We start from the raw sequence: 12,257 nt of genomic DNA on the forward strand, positions 1-12,257 counted from the left end.
ATAGATATATAGATATATATATATATATCATCAGTCAAAGCTCACAAAAGAAGTCAAGCAGATGAATCCATTTGTCAATAGAAAGCATGAGTGCCTCTATTACTCACAATAATTACTTGATTACACAAGACATTTAAACATGTTTATTGTTTTTATTGGTAGTGAATGAATAGACATTCTTGCATATATGACATACAAGCTAATGTTTTTATCCTTTATGTGAAAATAGTAAACATAAAAAAAAAACTGAAAATACATAGGTCAGAATATGGAGCCATAACGTGTTAGTGTGCATGGTTGTGAAGATTGCAGTAGGAGTGTACTCGTAGCCCAAGCTGCACTTTGATGCGGCGTACAACCACAGGCCAATTCTGAAGGTAGAGAGTATAGGCAGGATTGACAACAACTCAAGAAGATCTTGTTGTGGTTGAACAACTGTCAACTGACACTGGGTGGAAATCGACTCCACCCATGCAGTTTTGTTGACTGATTTTAGTTTTAGACAAGCTTGTTGATAATAAGCATCTTGGTATCTCTCTCTCTGTCACACACAGCAGGTACCACGTGGAGTACAGACAGCTCCACCAGGACCAGTAGCTGGCTGGTTCTAAGGAACCTCACTCCACAGGTACCAGTTTACAATACAGCATTTAGACCTCACAGAGAATGGACTGTATCCTTCCACTCACGGCCTTGCTCTTTCTGTTTGTGACCCAGATTGACGGTTCGACTCTGCGTACACTGTGCATGCAACACGGCCCCCTCATCACATTCCACCTCAACCTGACGCAGGGCAACGCTGTGGTGCGCTACAGCTCCAAGGATGAAGCTGCCAAGGCTCAGAAGTCCCTGCACATGTACATGTCTTAATGAAATGCTTCGAAGTATTTGGCTCAGTTGATTTTTAAAGAAGTTTGAATCATTACTCACCTGTGTTTTTCCTCTCACCTCCGTCCAGGTGCGTGCTCGGGAACACCACCATCCTGGCAGAGTTTGCTGGGGAAGATGAAGTGACCCGCTTCTTTGCACAGGGCCAGTCGCTTGGCGGAACAACCAGCTGGCAGGCCTCTCCGGGCGCCAATCAGACAAGGATGGGCGGGACCGGGTCCGGAGCCTCCCATCCCATCGGCCACTCGCCCCACTGGAACAACAACAACGGCAGCGGTAGCGGTGGGCTGGGATCCGGTGGAGCAAAGACGGGGGGAGAGTTGCTGTGGGGTGGTGTGCAGCAGTATTCCAGCCTGTGGGGACCCCCGAGCGGAGAGGAGGGGCGGGTCATGGGGAGTCCCACCCCAATCAATACCCTGCTGCCTGGGGACCTGCTGAGTGGAGAGTCCATGTAGGACGGAAGAGCCCAGTTGCAACAAACACCCAACAGGAGTAAAAATCTTGCAAATCATTGTGGAGATAATCAGTGTGGCTGTAACGGTGAAAAGGAGAGACAAGAGGAGGGCGAGGCTACATCCTCGCTGCTCACCCTCGCCAACATCCTCTACTCCTTTTTGTTTTTAATGACATTTCTGTTGCAGTTCTTTTGTGAATCTCGGTGAGAGATTTTTGGTCACAGTGTTCAGCTTTTACATTTGGAGACACAGGAAGGAGTCTTTCATTCAACAAAGAAAGAGAACTTTTTACAGAAATGAACTTGTGGGAACTCGCCGCTGTGTACTTTAGTTCAAACTGACACGAGATGCCGAGCTGCCATCTTTAAACTTGCATAATCCCTCTTTGCCTTTTCAGGCAATCATACTGCACCTCAGAGATCCACGAAAAGGCATCATTCCCAAAGTAAAACCCTTCAATCAGAGTGGTTGTCGAACTTTCAGCTGGTCCAGACTCATTTGTTTCTCTCAGCACTAATATTAGCCTTAACCTCTTTCCTGCCCTGCTATCCTCACTCACTCTGTACTTGGTGAAGAAGCATACGGACACTTGCACACCCTTATTTCTGAGCCAGTGAAACCTGAGTGGAGAGTACACGCTGCTGCGGCCCAACGTAAGCAACCGCAGCTCACAACTTCAGTGCATTTTTGCAAGCAGATTGAGTTCCCCAACACAATGCTCAAAAGGGAATGATGCAACTCCGTTCGCCGTGTTCAAGCCATTGTTTTTTGTATTTTTTTTTTTTTCTTCTTAAATCATTGCAAGCTAAGAAATGATATTATTCAAATGTGTCTGTCAATCTTACCCGGTGGGGGGAGGGGGGGGATTTTGGGTCGTCACATGTACAGTTATGGAACGTGATGGACGACAAAATGAACCACTGCTCTTACTAAGGAGCTGTAAAGACAAACACTTCAATGCACCTCAACTCATCTGCGGGCAACTCGCAGTTTGGTCTCAGTTTCGGACCCTCTCACTGATGTTGTGGAAAACCTCAAGTCGTAAATGTTCCCCACTGGTGTGTTTTTTTTTTTTTTTTTTTCCCCCACCATTTCAAGTGACGTGCAATATAAGCCACAGACTCTACCGTCCCAAGCTCCCTACCATGACCTCTCTCGGAAAGAGAGGAGACTGTAAAGAATGATTGAACTGCAAAAACGCTATCTGCCCTTCACCCCCCCCCCCTAAAACTGCCACTATTACCCTTCATCTCCCCCCCAAGAGTGTGTGCGCTCAGGAGAGCAGCAAGCTGGTCTTCAGCCACCTTCTATCCAAGATACAAGGAGGTACACACAAAGCACTTCTTCAGCCAGCCTACTCTCCACACGTATGCCAGTTACTGGTTTTGGGGGAGAGGGAGGGACAGGTGTGTATGTGTGTGAGAGTGTTCCTGTGTGTGTTTGTGTGTGTGTGTGTGTGTGTGTGTGTGTGTGTGTGTGTGTGTGTGTGCACGCTTGGGGAGAAGGCATCAAACCAAAATGAGAGGAGCCGGTTTTCCTTTTTACCCCAGAAGACCAGATGCCCCTTTTCGTTTTCTTTTTGCCCAAATTCGCGTTGGTAGAAAAGTTTGAAGCAAAGATTTGTGAATAGGTGGTCTATCATAGCACTTAGCAAGAGCGTCGCAGCTCGTTATACCCTTAATGCCAACAGATAGAGGAAAGGAGAAGCAACACTGGCAAATAAAAACTGAAGAAAAAAAAAAAAAAAAAAGACAAAAAAGCAATCTGCTTAGTGGCTTCTCTATATGCTTATTTTTTAACTTGACATGGATGTGAAGATGTTTTTTTTGTTTTTTTCAATCCTTCCCTCAAGTCGGTGGGACCAGGAAGGATGTCAAACATGGTAGCAAAGTGAAGGGAAATACAAAGAAAGAACTAACTCAACTGATGCTGGGTGCAGCAGGGAAAGACCCCAAAGCACCCACCCTCTTTATCAAAGTAAATATCACTGTTACATTGCATACTTTGAAATCTTTAGCCTTGGTGTCTGGAAACACTCGACATGTTCATGTTCTACTGGATCCAGCAGGGATGATCGCCATCTTCTTCGTCCTTTTTTTCTTCTTCTTTGTCTTCTTTCTATTGGAGGCCCTGCCAACCTGTGTGATAGTGTGGCCACTGAGTGCCTGCCTGCTGCAGAGTGCAGTGCTCTGCAGCAGCCCTCACCCCGCCCTCCCCCTCGCTCGCTGCCTCCCTGCGGATCCCTACAGACTGGCTTCCCTCCTCTTCCTCCCCTGGCCTCCAGGCCAAGAGCAGCTCTTTCAGAACTGGCCCACCTGTAATAAATTTACTACTACTGCTGCGCCAGAGTCTGTCCTCAGCAACCTCCAACTCCACTCTCTCTCTTTGTCTCTCTCCTGCAAGGATCACTTTAGCCAGAGATGGAGGTGTTTTGATGTGTTGTTGTTTTTTCTTGGTTTTCACTTATGGAATTGCCAGTGTGCATTTTGATTTGATTGTTGTCATGAAGTTTGCTGATATTGTTGCTGTTATCAATTGATGATATAGATAATGATTGTTTTCATGGCTTTTTTAAAATAATGGTCTTTATGCAGTGTTCAGCTTCTCTCCTGCCCCTCCCACTGCCTCCGAGGCACAAGCAGTGTGTATTGAAGAGGTACGCCTCAGCTGTGCAGCAAGGCCATACGAAACACTGCAGATCTCAGTCGAAAAAAAGGGTTAGTGGGGGAGTTAGAGCCCGACAGGGGGTTTATTAAAGAGTCTATTCAAATCAGGTGGGCACGGTTGTGTAGTCAAAGGGTCTCCAGGATAGTGAGCCAACTTCTTCTGTCCATCCTGGGGCACCTCCACTCTTATGTTGTCTCATAACACACACACATCCTTTAGTGTTGATGGGCCTCACTCACACTGGTGCTTTATGTTTAACTCTGGGAGCACTCAGTTACACTTAGAACCACCTCAACTGATGACAGCCTTCCATTTCTATGCAAAGACGAGGAGGTGTTCGTTCACAGCCATCTAGAAAATCACAGCCACCCCCCCCCCACCGACACATCTGCCAACCTTCACTTATCTCTCAACTTTTACTACCAGGCAGCTTCCCTTGAACCCCCCCCCCCCCCCCCCCCTCCTGCCCTTTGATTAAAAGATAAGGGACACTGAAAGAGTCTCTTCCCGGGTTTAGTCTCCCACTGTGTGGACAGAGCTACTAAATGACACTAATGGAGGCACTAGTGGTTGGCAAACAGTCACTTCTTCAGTCTTGGGCCAACTGATCTGCAAATATCTACTTCCACCATATCCTAATTTATCCTAAGCGGGATGAGACTTAAGTTTCCTTTTATTGCTGCAGCGGCGTACACCACAAGCTCCAGCTGTAGGAGTAGAAGGGCAGGACAGATGAATGGTGCTGGTTTCACCAACAGTGGACTGGAAGTTTAGTGGCGAACCAGGCTGCGGGTGGAGGTGGAGGTGGAGTGGGGGGGGAGGTGGTCCCTGTATGTGTCTGTGCACTGTTTATGGGTCACATCGGGTACATCTCTTTAAAAACCAAAAACATCTTTTTCTTTATCATCAAGGTTTTTTCGCAAAAACTACAAAATACAAAAAAAAAAAAAAAAAAAAAAAAGAATAAGTCTGTTTCAGCTGTGCACTCCGAGGCTGAGGTGCCTGTGCTCTGTTCCCCTGCAAGCTGCCGCCTTCTCACCCCGTCTGGCCTCGTTCTCCGGGGCCACATGTGGGGAAGCTGTATCCAGGTGGTTCATTTTGGACCTCCAACCTGAAGGTCGTGCCAGCATATGTAAGACAGGTCGTTTCTGCTCATCTGGCTTTTGGGGTCAGGGACCCGACATATCAGCAGAAATAGGGACAAACCTCAAGTTAGGTACCAAGTCTTAAAACTTTCGGGATTTGCCCTCTTCCAGAGTCGCTTAAGACTCATTCAACAAAACAATCACTATTGCCTGTGTTGTCTGTCTGTGTGTTTGTTCGTTCCTAGAAAAAAACCTGCATTAACTCCACACTGGACTTGAACCAAGCAACTGGCGTCGGAAGTCGAATTAGAGTGGGAGGATGGGTTACTGGGACGGAGGTCAAGTCTCAGATGTGCCCTGGAATTTTTTTTTTTTTTTTTTTTTTTGGCGCAGCACCAGCACTGAGAGCCCCGCCACATCCCACGCCTGCACTCTTATCTACCTGTCTAGTGTTGGAAATCAGATGCTCTCCCTTTTTGAAAGTCACACAGACTCAAAGGCAACTGGAGCTCGTGCAAATGTATGCTTCTCAATCATGGATCAGACGAGGGTCTGGGGGCAGGGGCCCCAAAAAGAGTTAAATTAGCAAATCACTCTTTTAAAAAAAAAAAACAAAAGCAAAGGCCTGGGTTGAATATGCACATGCTAGTTCATATATACAACATACATGTATACAACCTAGATTACATAATGGGTGTATGTGTGTATATGGCTAGATCTCTTTGTTTTCCACTTAGCCTAAGCCCCACAACCCCGCCCTGGCTTCGGCCCTCACCCTGTGTATCCTCCTCAACATTATATTTCCCAGAAGACGAGATCGTAAACATATCAGAGTAATACAAAATAATGAAAACAAATACTTGAATCAAAAGAAGCGCCAATAATGTAATGTGAACACTTTTTTGTAGTGGTTTTTTGTCTCATTCATGAACTTCAGAGATTTTTTGATAGCATCGGTTCAGAGTGAATTAAATTTGAAAAACGAGTGTTGTTGAAAACAAAGATCGATATAAAGGCAAATTTACATCTGTTGTATTTGAGTGTTTGCACAAGGCTGCTTGTACTGTATGTTGTGTGAATGAATGTTTTGCGTGTGAGGTGACGACATGTGTGAGAGCTCGTGATTACAGCGGAGGGAATTCCGCCTTGTGGTTCTTTTTCAATTCAGTATACTTTTGTTGTTGATTTGTTTTCTTTTGTTTTTCTTTTTGCTCGTCAAAACTATATTCTGATGTTAATTGTTACTAGCCTCTAGCGTTGCACTGAGTGTCGGCCTCACCCCTCATCCAGCTAAACGAACAACATGATACAAGTACTGAGGGGAGATGGGGACAGTTCACGTGTAAATGTTTACTCAAGGACTAAAATAAGTGTGTTTTTAAAATGTAATGTTTATCTACCTTAGTGGCTTTCATTGTGGAATAATCCAAGAAAGTATGGATCATAATTGAGTATTGCACCATTTTTCGGACTATAAACCTGAGGAAAAAAAACAAGAAAACTATAAAAAAAAAACAAAATTAAAAAAAAAGAATCACATATGTATAAAAAAAACATTTAAAAAAAAATCAGCAAAAACAAAGTATTTTGCAGACCTGTGGCCATAGATTTGGGTAGAAGGACTTCAGCTCTCCCAAATCTGAGCAACGGAGAGATTGAAGGACAAGACATCAGACTGAGCCTTGGCTTCTAGGGCTCACTTCAGAGGTGCCTACCTTTTTGGTTTGTTAGCTTTCGTTCTGTTTTCACTCATGTTCAATTCACTCATATTGTCATTTGTTTTCCTGCAAGGCCACCGACAGTTTACAAACACTTTGTTTATTTCTGGAGTTCAAAAAAAAAAAATCAGCAACACAAAGGAATTAAACCATGGGGATGTTGGAAAAATAAAAAGGACAAATGCTTCCATTTAAAAAAAAAAAAAAAAAAGGTGCAACACAACACTTCAAAGAATGAATATTTCTTGTGCTACTTTCAGAACTCTGGGATTGAACAGTGTTGTCTTGTTCTGTTTAACCTTCTTTGTTCTGTGTTAATGTTGATTTCATTGACTATCTGAAGCCTGTATGTTTTATGTTGATTATATATATTTTTCCTTTATATAAAAAGAAAAGAAAAGAAAAAAAAGACATAATTGCTCACTATCTTGCACACACACGAAAAAAGTGGATCTTGTCTCAGGAAGGCCAGGGTTCCAGAGTACCAACTCCACGCCATTTTAATGTACATTTTTATGATGAGTCAAAAAAAAAATGGAAGATTTAAAAGAAACAATTCTAAGCACTGAAAGTTATGGATTTCAGAAGAAGAGAATCCGTAGCAGTTACATAATAACCAAATAATGGACTTTAAATGAAAATGGAGTGCTTTATATATAAATCTATATATTAAAATTGCTTTACATTTAAAAAGGAAAAAGGTCAATGATTTTGATTGTTAAAAAAAAAAAAAAGACAGTGAATAACATGCAAAATGCTGTATGTTTGAATCTTTAATGTGTTTTCTTAATGAGGTCCCGTCCTGACTGAATCAGGAACATTGTGCATTACTCTTTCTTTCCTCTATCTCTCTCTCATTCTCCCACAGCGGGTATTATTAATAGAGAAATCAGACTTTTGTGGAACATTTTTCACATTTTGGAGGATGTTTGTAAAACATGAGCTGGTTGGAAAGGATCATGAAACTATGCACAAGTGTTTTTTGGCGGGGGAGGAGATGGGGATTTTATGGCCTACTTCTAAGTGGCTGATCTATTGCCGGGGTTTTTGGGATCCAATGTGTTTTTACTTTATTTTTTCAGGGGGTGGAGGGGGAGGTGATTCATGTATAGCCCTCTGCCTCCAGCTTCCTTCCCCCGATTCAGATTGACCTAGCGCTACATCGCCATGCTGTGTATTCCTAAAACCAATGAGCGTCTCACTCTTTAGCACTGTGGGATTCTAGCCTGTCACCCTCAAGGGTTTTTTTCTCAGTTAAGTTTTTTTTTTTTTTTAGGGCGGGGTGGGTGATGTGGGATTAGGGCTGCTTTTTTCTCTGCTTTTTTTTTTTTTTGCCTTTTTTTTGGGGGGGCGGGGGGTATTAAGGAAAAATGTCTGTACTGAGATTTAATGAAAAGTCAGTGGCTTGTAATGTTTTATTTTTTCTCTCTGTATATCTCTTTTTCCTCATAGAATGTGATTGTTAAATGACATGCACCGAAACAAATGTTTTCATGAACTATGGAGCTTCTTTCAAATATTAATAAAATAGCAATTTTTTCTTGGCTGTTAAAAATGTGCCATTTGGAGTTTGTTCGTTCCACCAAACCAACATCTTTATTTTTTTTTTATGTCCTGGAGGAGAGTCACCTCTTGCTCCCAGAGCTGGTGTCATTTCCTGTCAATGTTTGCTGCACCGGAAGTCACATCAGGGTCTGAGGGCGAGCTGTCTGGGACAGGCGTAGTAGTTGTCCTGTGGTTGGCGGATGTTTGGGTTGGCGTACACGGGGAAGTTGACTTCCTCCAGGTCTGAGGGGACCTCGGGGTTATTTTGGGGGATTCCTGTTCTCTGCTGCTTCGTGGTCATTTCCTCATAGATAGGAACCGGAGGTTGTGGTCTGTGATGATGCCTCGCCTTCACCTACAGTACAACACAGAACAAGATTTAACTGATCAGAATTTGGTGGTCACATATATGTATATATTTAATCAATATAATACATTTTCAACCCTCTTGTAACTGTCTGTGTTCCAGGTCAACCTCTCTTTTGGTTTAGAAACGTATAGTTTTTATCCTCCAATTATGTGTGTTGGATGTAACAATTCATTCTAAACATGTTTTGGGACCAGGTCGGGTCCACAGCTGACGATTTGAAACCCATGTTCTGAGTAACAGTAGATGTATAGTAATATATACAGCAAAAAGAACGTCAAAGTTCAGGGTTATTTAGGCCCAGTCAGGACAATAACACACAATACAGGGATTATACAGTCTAATATAACACAATATTGATGAAGTTAACAGTGATTAAGTGAAGTTTGTAATGTTTTTTTTTTGTTAAGACTACAGCTTTGACATCGATGGTCATTTTTGAGGCTTTAGCTTGTACAGTTGCACAGTTGCTTGACAGATATATTGTATGTCAGTACTGATGTGAGTCCACATTTGATGACTGTTTTCAGTCATTTCATATTGATTTGGAGATTTCTTTTCCCTTTGCCACTAGACATAATGTCAGTTTGTGAGTCATGCACCAACAGTCCCAGCAGTAATTATCATTTACATAAATTGCCTTGAAAACTAGCTCCCTCAAACAGATGTCTGGCAGGCCTCTATTAAAGCTGACACATTAATTGGTATTGAACTCAATATGACTCACTTCATTTTGATTTACAGCAGTTGAAAAGCCTGAAAAACTAGTGCATCAGTCAGATACTATACTGCAAGATTATGGAACAGGAGGAGGCGTACTGTTTGTCAAACACAGGTGCATTGTTGCTTCACGTAACAAAAAACATCAGAAATTAACAATTCAGTTAGAAGTGTGAACACTTACACATTTCTCTACGACCAGCCAGCTGAGTGTGAGCAGAAGAAGCCCCGCTATTGTAAAGATAGTCAGGAGCAGACGAGGGTAACTGGGAGAGCACTGGCATGACCTCCCTGCACCACAAACACACACCAAGACACATTTCAGTCTGCACAGAGGTACTTGACTTTTTAACTGCAGCAGAGTGTATTGTGAGGTGTCTGAACCACATACCTGTCCCTTCAACCAACAAGAGAACCTTCGGAGCACTGAGGCTGATCTCATCAGAGCTGTTGTCCACTCTGTAGTTCAGCTCCCACACGTAGAGTCCCGTGTCACTGCGCTGCAAAAGGGTCACGGTCACATTGACCTGCAGGGAGTCCAGACCTCCACGGAGCTGCAGACGGCCCCCGTGGTCCGTGTTGACCCTCAGCCCGCCACCCTCGGCCATGGACAGCAGGGTCGTCTGGCTCTGGGCACTGCGGTGGTACAGGTGGAGGCGTATCAGGGTGCTGTGCTCCTGCTGAGGGGAACAGGAGAGCTCTAGTGACTGGCTCTCTGTCAGCTGCTTAAAGAGCAACTCCGCATAGGCTGGAGGAGAAAACAAAAATAGTTTCTAGTTAAAGTTCTAGCAAAAATACACAGTTAATGACAGTCTTTAGTCATGCTAGCAGCATAGCTATTTTGGTCAGTCCAAAGCACCACAACTGGTCGGATATTCCTCCCAGTAAAGAGAAACAAATCGCTGTATTAGACGGGAGAGAAAAAAGTTAATGTCAGAATAAAGCAGTTACAGTTTTCGGAAGTAAAAAGTGGACATTTTTCTTACCTTCAAAGAGCTGAATGAAAATGAGAATGCATGCCAAGCTCATCTTCATGGCCTTTTCAGTTATAACAACACGATAAGATATACCAAAGCTAAGTCATGTTGTACTCCTACTTCCTTCTCGTCTATTGTGAGACTTCGTCAACACCCTCATTGTTCTTCACCTCAAAGCAGGAAGAGGACTTCAGTGTAAGAACTGCCGTTGAAATACTGCCGTTGGTCTTGTGAGACAGTGAGGTTGTCTCAGTGAAATTTTAATATTTTTCAGACTCTGGATGTGAAGCATCAGACTTTAAAGCTATCAGCAACCGGATGTACACTCTTGATGTATAAAGGGGTGCTTCCAAAATGTACTAAAAAGTCATAGTATAGTATGCTATAAAAACGGAATACAAATTTCATTGTATGCCATTCAAATGTGGCAAAAATATCATAATATGTCACAAAATGTCATATGAAGTTGATATTATGACTTCTTTATGACATACTATACTGTGACTTTTTATGACGTATATACTATGAATTTCTTATATCTTTTGAAACGGTATATACCATAGAATGGCTTTTAATGAGCTACTAGAAACTGACCTTTTAATGACATACTATAGTCAGTTTTTTATGTATTTCTTGTTGCATATTATGCTATAACTTTTTAATGAATTCAAATGAAATATTATACTAAGACCTCTTTGATAACCTTTTCATGACATTTTAAAATTAAATTTGTACGACTTTTTTTATCACATGCAACACTCTTCACACTTTATGCTGGTTTTTTTTCATACTATTACTTTTTTATTGTTACATCTGAATAGGATATCCTGTAACAATTAATCAATATGCTATGAGGACATACGCTGAATGTGTCATGACTAGAGTTTGCCTTATACATAGGTGGTGTAGTGGTTAGTGTTGCTCCCTCACTGCCAAATAAACTGGGTTCAAAACTTACCTGTGGGTGTCTTTGTTTTGAAATAATATACTTTGACTTTTTTTTCATGACTTTTTTCGACATTCCCTTCTATGACTTTTTCATTACTTTTATCGACAAAGTATAAGATAACTTTTTATGACTTCTTTGATAAAGTAGACCGACTTTTTGTTTGACTTTTTTCGACATGCTATATGAATTTTTTTAACTTTTTTCGACATACTATATTATTACTTTTTTATTACTATTGTTACAACTGAACAGGATATCCTTTAACAAATAATCAGTATGTTATGAGGACACACCCTGAATGTTTCATGATACACAGGTGGTCTAGTGGTTAGCGTCGCTACCCCACAGCCAAATTCAGTCTGGGTTCGATACTTACCAGTGGGTATCTTTTTTCGACATGCTATACGATAACATTTTTCAACATGCTATAGTATGATTTTTTTCATTACTTTTATCGACATACTATACTATGACTTTTTTTTTAAAACTTTTTTCAACACACAATACGATGACTTTATTATGACTTTTTTCGACATACTCTTCTCTGACTTTTTTCGACATGCTATAATATAACTTTTTCATTACTTTTATCGACATAGTATACTATGACTTTTTCATGACTTTTTTTTCGATAAACTACATACTGTACTGTGCCATTTCTTCTACATACTTGTATGTAGTGGCAAACTATGACTGTGGAGGCATTTTCAATTTTTTTTTCTTAATGTTTGAACTGCATTTCTGTATTGAATGTTTTTGCAGTTTTGATGCACTGTAACAGATAATTGAATTTCCAAAGAAATACACAATAAAGCAAATATGTGTGAAGATTTTATTTTATCCTCCTCAACTTCATCAGACTTTGGTCTTGAGTCTCAGAGGGTGT

General features: G+C 41.7%; 2 protein-coding genes across 2 annotated transcripts in view; one reads left to right on the plus strand and one right to left on the minus strand.

Annotated features, from left to right (window-relative positions):
- LOC116397015 (trinucleotide repeat-containing gene 6C protein-like) overlaps positions 1–7,024 on the plus strand; it is a 42,248-nt gene extending 35,224 nt beyond the window's left edge. Inside the window, exons 15-17 of the mRNA XM_031872107.1 lie at positions 503–628; positions 718–857; positions 959–7,024. Of these exons, the coding sequence (XP_031727967.1) occupies positions 503–628; positions 718–857; positions 959–1,343 (651 nt within the window). The 3' untranslated portion in view covers positions 1,344–7,024. The remainder of the gene's footprint in view (positions 1–502; positions 629–717; positions 858–958) is intronic.
- Positions 7,025–8,171: 1,147 nt separating this feature from the next.
- Positions 8,172–10,585, minus strand: LOC116397012 (uncharacterized). Its single transcript, XM_031872104.1, has 4 exons — positions 10,432–10,585; positions 9,837–10,193; positions 9,630–9,736; positions 8,172–8,713 (listed from the first exon to the last, which is right to left on the minus strand). The coding sequence occupies exons 1-4, from the start codon at positions 10,478–10,480 to the stop codon at positions 8,501–8,503; spliced, it is 726 nt and encodes a 241-aa protein (XP_031727964.1). The 5' UTR covers positions 10,481–10,585; the 3' UTR covers positions 8,172–8,500.
- Positions 10,586–12,257: the final 1,672 nt, after the last annotated feature.

This window comes from Anarrhichthys ocellatus, unplaced genomic scaffold, assembly GCF_004355925.1.
Source record: "Anarrhichthys ocellatus isolate YVR2014 unplaced genomic scaffold, GSC_Weel_1.0 scaffold62, whole genome shotgun sequence".
In the NCBI taxonomy this organism is placed as follows: Eukaryota; Metazoa; Chordata; class Actinopteri; order Perciformes; family Anarhichadidae; genus Anarrhichthys; species Anarrhichthys ocellatus.